The 16,165-nt window shown below is 39.4% G+C and overlaps 1 protein-coding gene across 1 annotated transcript in view; it reads left to right on the top strand.

Annotated features, from left to right (window-relative positions):
• LOC143858501 (acetolactate synthase small subunit 1, chloroplastic-like) overlaps positions 1 to 15,890 on the top strand; it is a 30,195-nt gene extending 14,305 nt beyond the window's left edge. The window contains exons 4-12 of the mRNA XM_077369138.1: positions 4,758 to 4,826; positions 4,969 to 5,052; positions 5,138 to 5,290; positions 11,519 to 11,605; positions 12,162 to 12,266; positions 12,362 to 12,484; positions 12,577 to 12,729; positions 14,844 to 14,909; positions 15,512 to 15,890. Coding sequence (XP_077225253.1) covers positions 4,758 to 4,826; positions 4,969 to 5,052; positions 5,138 to 5,290; positions 11,519 to 11,605; positions 12,162 to 12,266; positions 12,362 to 12,484; positions 12,577 to 12,729; positions 14,844 to 14,909; positions 15,512 to 15,595 — 924 coding nt within the window. The 3' untranslated portion in view covers positions 15,596 to 15,890. The remainder of the gene's footprint in view (positions 1 to 4,757; positions 4,827 to 4,968; positions 5,053 to 5,137; positions 5,291 to 11,518; positions 11,606 to 12,161; positions 12,267 to 12,361; positions 12,485 to 12,576; positions 12,730 to 14,843; positions 14,910 to 15,511) is intronic.
• The last annotated feature ends 275 nt before the right edge of the window (positions 15,891 to 16,165 follow it).

Genomic DNA, 16,165 nt, shown 5'->3' with positions numbered 1-16,165 from the left:
AACCCCTGCCTTGCCCTAGGTATTATCTAAGCTCTAAAAATCGTCCTCACCGAAATGATTTAAACGGAGTTCCCCAGAGAATGAACTCCGGGAAGGTAGAGTAGAAATGAATATGATAAATAGTAGAAATGAACAAACACTTTTCAATAGAAAAAAAGATTTTTTCTTCCCATTCATTCTTTTTTTCTTCTTACGACGTGACAATCAAATCTCTCGGCCAATGGGGCTTTCGTCTTCATAGTTGCCCCTTTCGGAAAGGGTCCACTCTCTGATAAGGAATAATAGAAAGATCTTTTTTTTGTGCAAGAACTACTAGGTAGGATAGATAAGATAGCCAAAGTGGGGATTGCCCACTACGAGTTTGATCTAGCGGAGCATTATTGCACTCATCCAATAGAGCATTATCGCACTCAGGTTCGCCTATCAATCGGTAATAAGGGGAACAAACAAAAGATGGGGATTGCCACTAAGCAACAAATGCAGATAGGCCTGAAGTAGAGGGGATGAGATCAGCTCGACTGTAAAGTCAAGTTTCTTGGAAGTCTCTCAAAATCCTGAAATCTTGGAGAAGAAGAAACAAACCCCCCTGTCCTGCCCTAGGTTTTACGTAAGCCCTAAAAATTTTCCAAAACCAGAAAAATCTTCTTCTGTTCTTTGCTGGATGGCGAAGAGAAATCTTGGATCCTCATAGTCAGACAATCAAGATACTGATTGATCTTAGATTATGTCTCGAAGCTTGGTTCGATGTGCTGTGAAGGTTCCTCATGTCATCTGAAGCAAAGTTCCAAGGACTAGTTGAATTCAATCATGAAGGAGGTTAGGTTGTGTAACGGCCTCAATGGGCCATGACTTGTTTGGGTGTTTTATTTCTCTTGGAGTCTTAGTTACGGTTAAGATATTTGAATAAGGGATAAGCTATGTTATCTTATCCTAGTTAGTAGAGATGCCATGTAGCAGTAGGAGTGTTATCTTTTCCTTGTTTGAGGGATCCCAATGAGCATCTTTAATTTATCCTCGTTGTAGTTCTTTAGAAAGTCAAGCAATAGAAATTAATTCAGAACTCTACGTGGTTTTCACTTAGGAGACTAATCCTCTCTAAAGGATTTTCTGATACAGAGGTGAATCCTCACATCTGATAACAGAGCCAACCTATTGGCATGCCAAAACAGCCTACAGGGTTGAAGAAGATGGAAGAAAAGGTCGAACGTTTGGATTCGGACATCAAGGAGATCAAGGAACTTCTACGCACCGTGATCACACGCCAAGATGCCCTATCCCAGTCCGTCGAACGCTTGGAACAGAAATCAGGTGTTCTTGATGGTGCGTCATCGGCTCGTTCTTCACAACCTCTATCCCTTCAAGGTGATTATAGCCGAGGAAGCACGGGAGAAGGAAGGATTCAAGCTCGGATCGCCAGAATCGATTTTCCATGTTATGATGGAGGTGCACCATTAGAATGGATTTATAAGACGGACCAATTTTTTCAATATCAAAAATCGCCGTAGGAACAACGAGTTCTCCTCTCTTCCTTTCATATTGATGGAGAAGCTTCCCAATGGTTTCAATGGTACCAACATTCAAAGCCAAACCTTACATGGAAGGACATCATCGATGCTCTATGTGTACGTTTCAGACCTAATACATACCAAAACTTCCACATATCTCTTGCCAAACTTCGCCAAATAGGGACTGTCCTTGAGTACCAGTGTGAGTTTGAGCAGTTAGCCAACATGGTAGTTGGATGGTCAGAAGAGGCCTTAGTTGGCTGTTTGTACAAGGACTTTGGGAAGACATCGCACCGGATGTATTGGTTCACAATCCCAAGACGCTCGTTAACGCCATTGCCCTTTCCCGAGCTCGAGAAGATAAGGCACAACACTATCTTCGTTTCCAACCTGACAAGCCACCACCTAGTTCAGCAACTCCTAGCCCCAAAATATCTGGTCCAACGACAACCATATCAAATCCACCTATAAAGCGGCTTAGTTATACACAGTTGAAAGAACGTCGCGACCATGGGCTTTGCCACAATTGTGATGAAAAGTTTGTTCCCGGTCACAAGTGCAAGTCCATTCAAATCTATATACTGCAAGGAGATGCAGATTATGATATATTCAAAGAAGATCCGGAGAAAGTTGTCAACCGTGGGCTTTTCAGCCTTGAGGACAAGGCTTTTTTGAAGCAGGGAGGGATGTAACGGCCTCAATGGCCATGGCTTGTTTGGGTGTTTTATTTCTCTTGGAGTCTTAGTTACGGTTAAGATATTTGAATAAGGGATAAACTATGTTATCTTATCCTAGTTAGTAGAGATGCCATGTAGCAGTAGGAGTGTTATCTTTTCCTTGTTTGTAGGGATGCCAATGAGCATCGTTAATTTATCCTCGTTGTAGTACTTTTGAAAGTCAAGCAATAGAAATTAGGGGTTTTTGCAAAAGAAGTCTTCTACTTTGTTTTATTTGCAAAAATAGTCTTCTTGTTCGACAATTTGCAAATAGAGTCGTAACGTTTGAATGAATTTTGCAAATCAGGTCATGTCATTTGTTTGTGACCAAAATGCCCATGGTAGATTTCTTTACTCATAAAAGACCAAAATGTCCTTGTATTTAAAAGACAAACTACCTTATAAAAAGCCCAAAATTCCTTCTGTATATACTAGCATTCTTATAAATGAAAAGACAAAAATTACGGGCCCTACTCTATACATGGGCTCGGGTGGAGATCGTGGGACCTACCCAATCATAGCATTCTTGGCCTATGCATAAAAAATGAGCCCAACCTATCACAACATAAGCTGTAAAATTATGAACCCTACCCTATACATGGGCTCCACCCGATAAAAACATAAGGCAAATTGGTGGGCCCGACCAGATGCATGGGTTTGAGTTGACTCGGTGTGACCTGCCTTATCAAAGCATATCCGTGAGCATCATGGGTATTTTGAAGATAAATTTCATCTTTTCAGATGCAACAACATTTTGGTATTCTTAAGAGTAAAAATAATCTACAATTGGGATTTTGGTCATAACTTGATGGTATGACCTGATTTGCAAAATCAACCCAAAAGTGATGACTCTATTTGCAAATTGTGGAACTAAAAGACTCTTTTTGCAAATAAAGCAAAGTAGAAGACTTCATTTGCAATAACTTAGAACTCTGCGTGGTTTTCACGTAGGAGACTAATCCTCTCTAAAGGATTTTTTGATACAGAGGTGAATCCTCACATGTTGTCATTGCTTACAATCGCGTCTTTAAATTCTTGGCAGATTCTTCTTTTGGAGTTTCGTCATCATTTTAACCTAAAAAATTCCGGTAGAAGTTAGGGGTGCGGTCTGGGCTGGACAAGGATTGGTTTCTTTTATGGAAGGGATTTCAAAAGTGGGGAGGGGAAAGTGGGATGGTGGCGGCTGGCCCATACCCTACCAGAGTCGTTTCCCTGTGTCCATGTCGCCATTGTTTGTTGATGGTAGAGTTGCTGCCTTCCCCTTGACTCCCTTTGCAGTCAGAAATACCCTGACTTGCAATAAAAAAAACCTGAATCTTCATCTTTTTCTTACTACTACTATACTCCATGGCTTTAAATTTCGGCCGAAACATTTCGTTTCGGCCGCGACCGAAACGAAATTTACATGAAGTCGTTTCGTTACAAGATTTCGGCGAAATTTCACCCAAATTTCGCCGGAATGTCACCGAAATTTCGGTTGAAATTTCATTTTTAGCTTTTTTTACAAAATTTTCACTGAAATTTTAAATAGATCCACCGAAATTTTAAAAAGTCCACCGAAATGTTATAATTCCCTCCGAAATTTATGAAATATTCACCGAAATAGCCAAAATTTCTATTGAAATTGCCAAAATTTACACCGAAATTTTAGACATTTCGGTCGAAAAAAAAATAAAAAACGAAATCATAATAATATTTTTACATGATTTCGGCAGAAATTTTGGCCCGAAACCGAATCGTTTCGGTTTCGGTGGTGACCGAAACCAAAATTTAAAACCTTGCTATGCTCCTCTCTCTCTCTCTCTCTCTCGTCTTGCAGGCAAACCAACCATAGGATATTTTTGTCATTTTCACGAAACATCTTATAGAGGCAGAACTTATACTAGAGCATGGGTGGGATGACGAAAAGACAGGGTGGCAATAATCTGCCTAATATTAATGGAAATGTTAATGCTACCTGCTCGTTCTGGTTGTTTCCACCAATATCTTTATTTGGAATTTTGGCCAATAGTTTTAACAATAAGTAATAAAACTATTTTTATTAAAGAAGTCATAAATATGCCCCTTTTGATTACTTGGGACACCCAGCAGCAGTGTATCAATGACTGCAGAGGGGCTGATGTACTTCACATCAGAAGGATTCAATGGGGCGGATTGCCACGTACACTGGCCCTGGGTGTCCCAAGTAATCAAAAGGGGAGGATTTATCACTTCCCTTTTTATTATTATGTATTTTACTGTTACTGTTAACAAATAATTTACACACACGCAGCTTTTCAAGAATCACTATGTTCGACACTTTGTCCTTGTTGGACAGAGGCACAAGAGTCCACGTCAAGTTATGTAGGTTTTATCACAGTTTGGAATCTCCGAACTTGACTCGTATGCCACTACGCCATGCGTCTAAGTTGTTCCATAAAAATGGGCATCACTTTCTCTCTAAAACTAATCTAATTGTCACCATGTCTCTTTATTGCCATTTTACTTATTTGTTCCAAGTTTTAGGGACTGACCCGATACTTGGTTTTGATTTCAGGTCATGGGACTGGTGGATATTTTCAGGGCTCGAGTTGTAGATATTTCAGAACATTCACTTACGATTGAGGTGACTTGTATGAACGTTACTCTCTTTCCCGATACTCTCATCTGTACAATATGTGGGTTGGGTAATCTTGGGATAATTCTCTGTTTTTTTGACCCTTTTTCCACCCTAAAACAGTGGGTCTATTGTTATGCCACCAATTTAGGTAACTGGCGATCCTGGGAAGATTGTTGCTGTGCAGAGAAATCTAAGAAAGTTTGGGATTACAGAAATTGCAAGAACTGGGAAGGTCATGTGCCTATCTTTTAAATCCTTGACAACCTGTTTAATTGTTTCTTCCCTGCGCTGTATTTCCTGAATTTGTTGGGTAACAGGTTGCTTTGAGACGCGAAAAGATGGGTGCAACAGCACCGTTTTGGAGGTTTTCTGCAGCTTCTTATCCCGATCTTGAAAGCACCATTCCTTTAGAACCAATTGTTGGGGTCACAGATAGAACATTTACTGGTGGGTCAGATCTATCTTTCGGGGTATTCATTTCTCTGTTCTATTACCAATGAAGCTCAGCATTTTATTTTTATGCGCTTAAGATGTGCATTTTCTTATATTCAGACAATCTAACAAAAGCGCACTCCAGTTTTTTATAATTTGTCTTATCACATTTTCAGAATTCCCATGCTACCTTATCAAAAACCTAGTGCTTATGTTTGGAATCTGAATCCCTTGTTCTTTGTTAAAACACTGTTGCTGGTTTTGCTTTCCTCTCTTCATTGTCAGTAATTTTTCTTCTGAGTTGTGGTTTATGATTAAGAACTTTAAAGTTTTAAGCAAGGAAATGGGGCGAGAATTATATAGATTTCTTATTGTTGGATGAAAGATTTGATGAAGAGAAAGAGAAGAGAGTAGAGAGAACGGAGGAGGAGAAAAATGAGATAGTTAATCAGGCCCTCTCACCAATATGATTTATATAGGTGTACAGTTTGCTAGGGTTATACATAGAAATGACCTGATATATAAACCGTATTACTCATTCAACACTCCCCCTCCAGTTGGAGTGTATATATAATGCATTCCCAGCTTGTTACAAATATCACTCAACTTTGCCCTTCTTAATGGTTTGGTAAACATATCGGCCAACTGATCTTCTGATTGAGTAAATATGAGTAAATACAATGCATAATTTACCCTTTTGAATCTTCTCAAGAATGAAGTGGCAGTACACTTCAATGTGATTAGTCGTCTCATGAAACACTGGATTTGAGGCAATATGGACAACTTCTTTATTATTAGAATACAAGGATGCTTGAGATGAGGAGAAAATACCCATCTCAGATAAGAGGGATCATAACCACGTCAGCTCCCCATGTGTGCGCCATGGATCGATACTCCGCTTCTTCACTTGATCTGGCTACCACGTCTTGTTTCTTACTTCGCTGTGGCACCAAATTCTGCCCAACAAAGGTGCGATATTCTGTAGTTGATCTCCTATCTGTTGGAGATCCTGCCCAATCTGCATTAGTGAATCCCTCCAGCTTCACATGGTTATGTTTCCTAAAAATAGCCTTTCCCACGAGCACTCTTCAAGTACCTAATTATGTGAATAACTGCAATCCAGTGAGAAGTGTGTGGCAAACTCATGAATTGACACTGCAAAGAAAATATCAGGACGGGTGATTGCCAAGTAGATTAATTTTCTGATTAGTCTCCTGTATTTGCTATTGTCTTGTAATAAGTCTCCCTGATCTGGATATTGCTTTACATTAGGGTTCATGGGCATGTCATCAGGTTTTACTTCCAAGCAACCTCTTTGCTCTAATATATCACCTCAATACAAAGAAAGTACCTGAGACGACCTAAGTCTTTGGTGCAAAACTGTTACGGTCCTAAGTGGGGGCCCGCCTAGGTATGGGACTTGGTGGGGCCCAGCCTGGTATGGGATAGGTTTAAAGGGCCTTGCCTAACGCGTTCCATCAGCTCTGGAGCTTTTGGCGTATCGGTAAGGTACCTAACATTTGGTATCAGAGCAGCCACCACGTCCCGTGTTCGAGTCACGGAAGGGGCGACCTGTGAAAAGGGCTACCTTGAAAAAAGGCCAGAGTGAAAGCCGTCACAGAGTGGGCCGCCGAGGACGGCGGGTGCGGAAGTATGGTGGTATGTTACTGTCCTAAGTGGGGGCCCGCCTAGGTATGGCACTGGGTGGGACCCAGCCTAGGTATGGGACTGAGTGGGCCCTGCCTTGCCTAACGCGTTCCATCAGCTCTGGAGCTTTTGGCGTATCGGTAAGGTACCTAACAAAAACTCTTTCTGAAGGAAGGTCTTCAGCTTCTGTATGTATGCCTGCAGTGCCATTTACTGTAATGACAATATCATCCTCATAGACTATCAGGATCAAGAAAATGTACCTGCACCAGACTGGGAACCAAATACGGAGTGAAAGAGGACTATCTTGGCACTGCTTATCATGCCAAAATCTGACATTGTCACCTGAGTAAACTCTCTACCTAATCTCCTCATTAGACCCTGAACTTTGTTTCAAGATGTCCCTCCAAACTGTCACTCCATTATGCCTAAACTTACCCTCGGACATCCTCCATTATGTCACTCCATTGTGCCCATAGAAACCATGTTCCGTTTCCACATATCCAATCTTCTTTCCATCCTTTTCACTATTTGGTCCCACTCTTTGTATCACGGCCTTCCCATACACAGTGGTAGCACTAGATAAGTCGATGGAAATGCCTCCAGTGAACAACCAAGAAGACCTGTGAAACCCTCTACTATCTCCTCAGGAACATGGATCTCGTAGACTTTGGATTTGCTGAAGTTAGCTCAATAACCATCTCGGATCTTCTAAGAATTGCCTTTGGATTAAGTATTTTGTCTTCTTTAGGAACACTTCCCACACAAAGCCTTCAATTAGCCCCTTACTTTTTCCTTTTTTCCATTAATCTACTTAGTGTTTCCACTGCTATCACAAATAGAAGGGGTGAGAGGGGATTGCATTAATCTCGTATCTTCTAAGAATTGCCTCTAGATTAAGTATTTTGTCTTCTTTAGGAACACTTCCCACACTAAAGCCTTCAATTAGCCCCTTACTTTTTCCTTTTTTCCATTAATCCACTTAGTGTTTTTGCTGCTATCACAAATAGAAAGGGTGAGAGGGGATCACCATGCCTAGCACTTGGAAGACTTGAAAAAACCTTTTGGTGACCCATTTATGAATATTGAGAACCAAGCTGACGAGACACACCTCATCCTCCACTTGCACAACCGGTAAACAAAACCCTTTCTCTTCAATAGCTACTCAAGACAGTCCCACTCTACATGATCGTAAGCATTCTCTATATCTAGCTTACTTAAGATACTTTTCTGGCCTTGTTTGAAATAATAATCTACTACGTCATTTGCTATCAGTGCGCTATCGAGAATTTAATTCTTCAGTACAAAAGCTAACTGATTACTTGAGATGAGCTTTGGTAACACCTTCTTTAGCCGTTCCACCAAGACTTAGGCTAATACTTTATATAAGCACCCTACTAGGCTAATTGCGTAATTGGTCTAAAGTCTCTTATACTTACTGCCCCCTTCACCTTAGGGATGAGTGCTATAAAAGTTGCCCCTGTACCTTTGTCTAGTTGTAAGACTTCATAAAATTCTTGAAAGAAGTTTAGGATATCTCATTTCACAGTCCCATCAACACTAACAGATGCCATACAAAATCCATTTAGTCCTGGAGCTTTGTCCCTGCCTAAGGCAAACAGAAGGAGAAACCAATCAATTTCCCCATGACACAAGCTAGTTCAAGTTTCCAATAACTTTTTTGTTTTGTCTGTTCTTTAACTCTGTTAATAGTACTTCAGATTTCAGGAATAATGTAAGACTTTACATGAGAGGCAGGTGAGGGATTAATGAGGGCATTTTGTCAAAAAGTTGAGAGGCAAAAGTCACTCCTTGGGTGTGAGAGTTAGCTGCTTCTGATCTCTTTCTCTCTCTCTCTCTCTCTCTATATATATATATATATATATATATATATATATATATGAGGAAAATGATTGTGAGCTTGAAGCTCATATAGCTTATATGAGCTTGAGGGCCTAAACACATGGGTCCCACATTTTTTGTGTACCAAAAATCAGCTCCATTGGATCATCATAACCCTTCCATGTGTTTGGGCCCTCAAGCTCATATAAGCTATATGAGCTTCAAGCTCACAATCATTTTCCTCTCTCTCTCTCTCTCTCTATATATATATATATATATATATATATATATATATATATATATATATATGAGAGAGAACATTTCCTGCGCTCGAGTGCAGGAAACACGGTGGGCCCACATTTTTTTGGGTGATCCTAAGCATTCATTTGAAAGGCCCCATAATGGATGGGGTGTGTACCAAAAATCAGCTCCATTGGATCATCCTAGCCCTTCCATTTGTTGGATGAAAAAATGGGCAGATTTGTGAACAAACAGTATCTATCCATCCCCCTCCCCTCCCAACCCCAAATGGACACCCTAAGATGATCCAATGGAGCTAATTTTTGGTACACACCCCCATCCATGATGGGGCCTTTCAAATGAATGCTTAGGATCACCCAAAAAAATGTGGGCCCACCCTTATTTTCTGCACTCGAGCAAAGATAAGCTATCTGCGCTCGAGTGCAGGAAGTGTTCTCTCTCTCTCTCTATATATATATATATATATATATATATATATATATATATATATATATATATATATATATGAGAAAAGAGTAGGTACTCCCTAGAGTAGATAACTTATCTACTCCCTAGCTTAAAATAACAGTTGGGTCCACATTGTTTGGGTGATCGAAAGCATTCATTTGATGGGCCCTCACATAGATAGGCTGTGCCCAAAAAATAAGCTCGATAGGATCATCCTAACCCTATGAATTGTGGAGGCAAAAATGGACGTGTATAAACCTGCACAAATCTGTCCATTTTTTGCCTCCACAGTTCATAGGGTTAGGATAATCATATCGAGCTGATTGTTTGGGCACACCTTATCTATGTGAGGGCCCATCAAATGAATGCTTTGGATCATCCAAACAATGTGGCCCCACCTATTATTTTAAGCTAGGGAGTAGATAAGTTATCTACTCCAGGGAGTACCTACTCTTTTCTCTCTCTCTCTCTCTCTCTCTCTATATATATATATATATATATATATATATATATATATATATAGCAGAAGAGAAAAGGAGAGAATTATTTGAATTTCTCGCAAAATTCTAATAGAATTATACATCACTTTTTTTGACTTTTTTAACAAAGGCACCCATTCAACCCACATATTTTCAATCCTACGCCGCTCCTTTATGCTTTTGTAATAAAAAAAGTGGACAAAGTCAACATAGTGACGTTTTTTCTTTGCAAAATTACGGATTGGGTACATATGTTACATAATACTATGAATTTTTGTGAACATATTACATAATCCTACGGATTCAGGACGCCTTTCAAAATATTGACGAATTCCGGGCACCTTAAGAGGAACAACATATTATGGAAACCTCTATAGATTGGAGGGCTAGGATGAGCCTATGGAAATGATTTTACAGGCACAACCTATTTCTGTTGTGTTCCATCACATGGACGGTTTGGATCAACCTATGATGTGGTTCGTACAGTTCTTTGTCGGCCTGTGCATCGCACGGGTTTTTTTACTAGTATATATATATATATATATGAGAATAGAGTTCCTAAGGTGTCACCTCATATAGCTTATATGAGGTGGCGCTCACAAAACATAAAGGGCCCACATTTTTGGGGTGATCCAAACCACTCATTTGAAAGGCCATTCGATGGATATGATGCCTACAAAAAATCAGGTCTATAAGGAAATATACTAGTAAAAAAACCCGTGCGATGCACAGGCCGACAAAGAACTGTATAAACCTCCATAAATCTGCCCATTTTTAACCTCCATAAATGAAAGGGTTAGGATTTCCTTATAGACCTGATTTTTTGTAGGCATCATATCCATCGAATGGCCTTTCAAATGAGTGGTTTGGATCACTCCAAAAATGTGGGCCCTTTATGTTTTGTGAGCGCCACCTCATATAAGCTATATGAGGTGACACCTTAGGAACTCTATTCTCTCTCTCTCTCTCTCTCTATATATATATATATATATATATATATATATATATATATATAGAGAGAGAGAGAGAGAGAGAGAGAGAGAGAGAGAGAGAGAGAGAGAGGAAATGGTTTGTGAGCAGCTGCTCAGAGGGGGGAGGGATCCAAAGCATTCATTTGGAAGGCCCTTCCATGGATAGGGTGTGTACCAAAAATCAGCCCTATAGGACCATCCTAACCCTGCCATTTGTGGAGGGAAAAGTGGGCAGAAACATGGACACAGAGTGTCTGTCATTTTTCCCTCCACCTTTGATTGGGTTAGGATGATCCTATTGATCTGATTTTTGGTACACACCCTTTCCATGGAAGGGCCTTCCAAATGAATGCTTTGGATCCCCTCAAAATGTGGCCCCACTATGGTTTGCGAGCTCTGCTCAGATAAGCTTATCTGAGTAGCTGCTCACAAACCATTTCCTCATATATATATATATATATATATATTGAGAGAGAGAGAGAGAGAGAGAGAGAGAGAGAGAGAGAGAGAGAGAGAGATTTACTGTTTTTTATTTTGTTTTATGTTTCTCAATTATTTTCATTTCTGCTTATATGACGTACTTCATAGAGTTTCCTTACAATTTGATTGTTACATGAAGGGTGATGTTTATCCTGTGGAGCCTGACATTGGCTTTTGGGCGAATCAAGTGCTTGATGCTCATTGGGGAGTCCTGGATGATGAAAATGTAAGGACATATTCCACCTATCACCAAAGTTGAGTTCTTTTTTGGTACTTGTTGAGTCTTTTCAGTATAAAATACCTAGTGATAGCCATTTTTAGTGACTTTTTGAGTGCTCAGTTGAGTGATTTGAGCATTCATTGAGATTTTCAGTTGAAATTTTAGTTTTTGAAGTTTGAAATGCTTTATACTTTAGCCTGATCTTTTGAGTTTTGAGGACTCAATTGAGTATATGCAAGTACTTGTGAGTATTTTGAGCACAGTACTTGTGAGTATTTTGAGCACTTGATCAAAATTTTCAAGTTCTCGAATATGGTGTTCAAAAACTGAATTCATCTGTTAATGACAATCTTGATTGATTGGGTCGTATATTCCAAAGGTCTCAAAACTGTTACTATTACCCAACAAAATTATAACTTAGTGGTGAAGACCAGTCGTGGTGGTTGGCGCCAAGGTCTGGGTTCAAGTCTTCTTTGATGTGTTATCATGGGTTTTAAGTTTTAACTTTCATTTGTTTTCGTCATATTGAACCAACTCTAATACCTGATCCATGTTGCTTCAGCCCAGTGGTTTTCGATCTCACACATTGTCTATTCTCGTAAGTGACTCTCCGGGAGTTCTCAATATAGTTACGGGTGTTTTTTCTTGTAGAGGTTATAACATTCAGGTGATATGTTTGTCTCAAATCACTGTTTTCTGTTCTTTTTATTTCTCATTTCTTGTCTTTCTCATGTGATGGTTACATTCATTTCTTCCCATCAGAGTCTAGCTGTGGGTCCATCTGAAAAGGACGGGATCTCTCGCATTACAACTGTCGTTCCTGGGACTGATGAATCTATTGGCAAGTTGGTTCAGCAACTGTATAAGCTCATTGATCTTCACGAGGTAAATAGTAGGGGATTCAATCATTCAAGTGATTGTATCATGCATTCCATAGTTCTCAAAGAGCTAACAAAAGAGAGTGGGGGCTTTGTCAGGTTCAAGATTTCACACATTTGCCATTTGCAGAGCGCGAACTGATGATGATAAAGGTTGCCGTCAATACTACTGCTCGAAGGGATGTGCTCGACATCGCCAGCATTTTTCGTGCTAAAGCCGTTGATGTGTCTGATCATACGATCACGCTTGAGGTGAATGTGTTTTAGAAATTTTATACTAAACACCTAAGTTTGCAAAATAATAAGGAATACTAGCCTGTAACTAAGTCTCTTAATTTGGAGATTTAGGTTACAATTGCTCAATCCGTAGTAATTTTCAAAAACTCACTGCTCAACTCAGAATATAGCCTTCTAATTTCTGAGTTTGACTTTCCAGTATCAATAAAAAGCTCTGATCAAAGAATGTTGGTCATGGGAAGGTCACATGCTAGATCTTAATTCCCTAAAGAGTCAGCAAGCGGGCCTACTTTCCTTTACCATCCGTCTTCGATTAGATGATCAAAATATTCGCCCATATTGAGATGTTACTATGGGCATTTCACAAAAGAGATTTTCCATTTTTTATATGCAATGTATATTGAAATATCATTACATATGAATAGTTCGAGAAAAATGAGCTAACAGCCTAACACTAGTGTCTTTATATGGTGTACAGCTATGGAGTAGTAAACAGAAACTTTCCTGCTAATTGGTTTTGGATGCGTTTGATATAGGCCAAAATGATGACTGATTCGATGTACACCTATTAAAATGAATGAACGTTAAGTATAGGTGGGTTAGGATTAGGATGAAGGTTCGTAGGAACCAAGAATGAGAAGAGACGAGGAAGAATAGACTTGTAAGGGGGTAGGTGTGGGGGTTGGATGGATGATAAAGGTTGTGGCCTTGTAGATGGGTTATTAGCAGGGAAGAGGTTTTTAAAGCACGAAAACACCCTTATCTCACTAATCAAATGGAAGTCAAAAGAGAAATTTGAGTTGAAAGTTGAAACGGTAAAATAAATGTTCGGGTTCTCTTTTTTTCTTCTTATGCTCTGAATCCATGGATAAATTGTTGGACCAGTGATGGGCTCCCCAAAGTAAATCATTGATGTCTCTGATTTTTTTCTCGAATACAAATTGGTACCCGAGATTTTGGATGTTGGTGCACAGATCACAATCAGTACGTTTATAACTTCTCCAAGTTTTGGGTCTGGGTCTATATTTTATGTACAGTAAATAAAATAAATGGCCACCATTAAAAAAATGGCATAAATACTGTTTTCTCTAGAACAACCATCACCAGTTTTAGGGGGCTAATTAAAATTAATTTCCTAAGTTTGAGGTGGAACGGGTTGACTGACTAACACTTTCACTCCCCAATCCCCCAAATAAAATCTCTCTCTCTCTCTCTCTCTCTCTCTCTCATTTACTGAAAGTCCACACATCTTTGGTCTTCAAAAGGGGAAGGGCGGTTTATTCTGTGGAATTTGTTAACTATTTTTGGAATAGTGTACTCTGTTGTGATATTCTAGAATAGTGACTGTTTGACTTTGAACCAATCTATGAAGTACCCGAAGTTAATCACCTTCTAATATAGCTAGAATGATCCTCATTGTGAATGCTAATTTATTGAAAATCAGTTTGATTGATTCTCCCTCTGGCATCTTATTATATTCTTACCTATGATTGCATGCATATTCTAGTTAGGGTGTTAGCTCTACTTTGTGATTCCAACACACATTGAATAACTTATATTATTCATATTATATGAAGATGATTTGTATCAAAGACTCAAATGAGGCCGAGGCTCAGGCACTGTGTATGCGTCTTTTGCATATTCTGTAGCGACCGTGGAGTGAATCTTTTGCTGGATGGAGATTAATTCATTAAACGCGGTTAATTTCGGTCATAAAGCATAGTCCGGACATATGGAGATTCATCATGTTACTAATGGAATCCTTGAATTAGATGTTCATTTTTTCTCATGTTTTAAGACAACCAGTTGGGTTGTCTAACAGATATAGTGCAAGTTTCCAGGTTTGTTTTGGCTATTAGCAAGTTCTTCGTGCCCTATTATTAAGCTCTCTAATAATTGATTTTATTGAATGGATTCTTCGCTAAAATAAAATCTTCTGTTTGTTTTGTGGCTTTATATAATTGATCTTTTAAATGAATTCTTCGCTAAAAAAATCTACTGTTTGTTGTGGAGTTTTCTACTCCACCAGCAACTCTTGCTTCGTGCTGCTTTTGGTAGCTAAGTTATTTGGCCCCATGTTTCGTTTCTACTATTGGTGCTGACTTTTGGGCTGCTCTAACTCATTTCAGCTAACGGGGGATTTGGACAAGATGGTTGCCCTGCAGAGGTTATTAGAGCCCTATGGTATCTGCGAGGTATATCTTGAAACTCAAAACTTCTTATTTCCAATGGGGCTTTGAGCAAACGAGTTGTCCCTTTTTAAGTGTTCAAAACTTCAGATTTGGGCCTGAATTAAACTTGGTTTTTTTTTACTTTCTGATTTGAGTAGTCTGGGTTAATCACCAACTCACCAATTTTCTAAAACATTGTAGTATGAACTCGGTATCAATGCCTGGCAAAACCAGTTGACTCAGTCGAGTTCTACTGATATCAAGAAGCTTCAAACAGTGTCATTCTGTCTCTGTCTGAGTCTCTCAAACATATAGGACTACAAAAAAAAAAAAAACCAGAAGTTTAACATTTCTGGTAGAACCCTAAATGGGGCTTAATGGATCAAGGGCCTAGGAACATCCGATCAAGGTGTTCTCAACGACATTTTGTGTGACTTATGTTTGCCAATCTGATCATGCATACGATTCCGAAGTGAGGACCAATAACTGTCTTCTAGGAAGGAGCTTAAAAGTGACTTTCTTTTTAGCATTTTTCTCTGAGCTTTGAATTACCTTGATGTTTCTATTATAGTTTTTTTTTTCTTTCTGATTTGTGTTCTCTTGAATGAATGCTCCTCTCCCTACAGGTGGCACGAACAGGGCGGATTGCACTCGTGCGCGAGTCTGGAGTGGATTCAAAATACCTACGTGAATTTTCTCTTCCATTGTAATCCTGAGACACCATGCCCCCTTTTGCTGGTCTGGAGCAGTCAAGTGAGCATCGGTTCTGTAGTCTTATATAGAGTAACAAACTTCTCTTTCTTGTGAAAGCCTAGATAACAAAAATGCAGAGGAAATGGATATGTGTGTATGAACACAGGGATGCTATTTAAACAGCCAATTTGTACTATTTTCTAGCATTCTCAGTGAAGAGAAAGCTGGGATAGTAGATAAAATTCCCAATTTCATGAAATCTGTCTTCTTAATATATGTATGGACATGTGAAAAACATCTTCGATCGAGCCATTGTCGCTTGATCTTGCATGTGAGATCTCGGTTCGATGTACGACCTGAGTTCATTGGGTGGCCATGTGATTAGACAATCAGATCAACAGTCCCAATCACCAAGCACATGTCCCACGTGTGCACTTTCGTGATCATTTTCATTCATCAAGATGAGATTATCTCGCTTGTTGAGCTCGTTTACTTTTTCTTAAAATGCTAGGTACCTACCAATACGCCAAAAGCTCTGATGGAATGCATTTTGCTAGGCTCTTTAAACCCGTTCCATGCCAGGTTGG

This window comes from Tasmannia lanceolata, unplaced genomic scaffold (genome assembly GCF_043159265.1).
Source record: "Tasmannia lanceolata isolate RefF3 unplaced genomic scaffold, GAP_Taslan_0.1 ptg000026l, whole genome shotgun sequence".
NCBI classification, from domain to species: Eukaryota; Viridiplantae; Streptophyta; class Magnoliopsida; order Canellales; family Winteraceae; genus Tasmannia; species Tasmannia lanceolata.
Note: the sequence above shows the minus strand (reverse complement) of the source record. Positions and strands in the feature narration are given on the sequence as shown.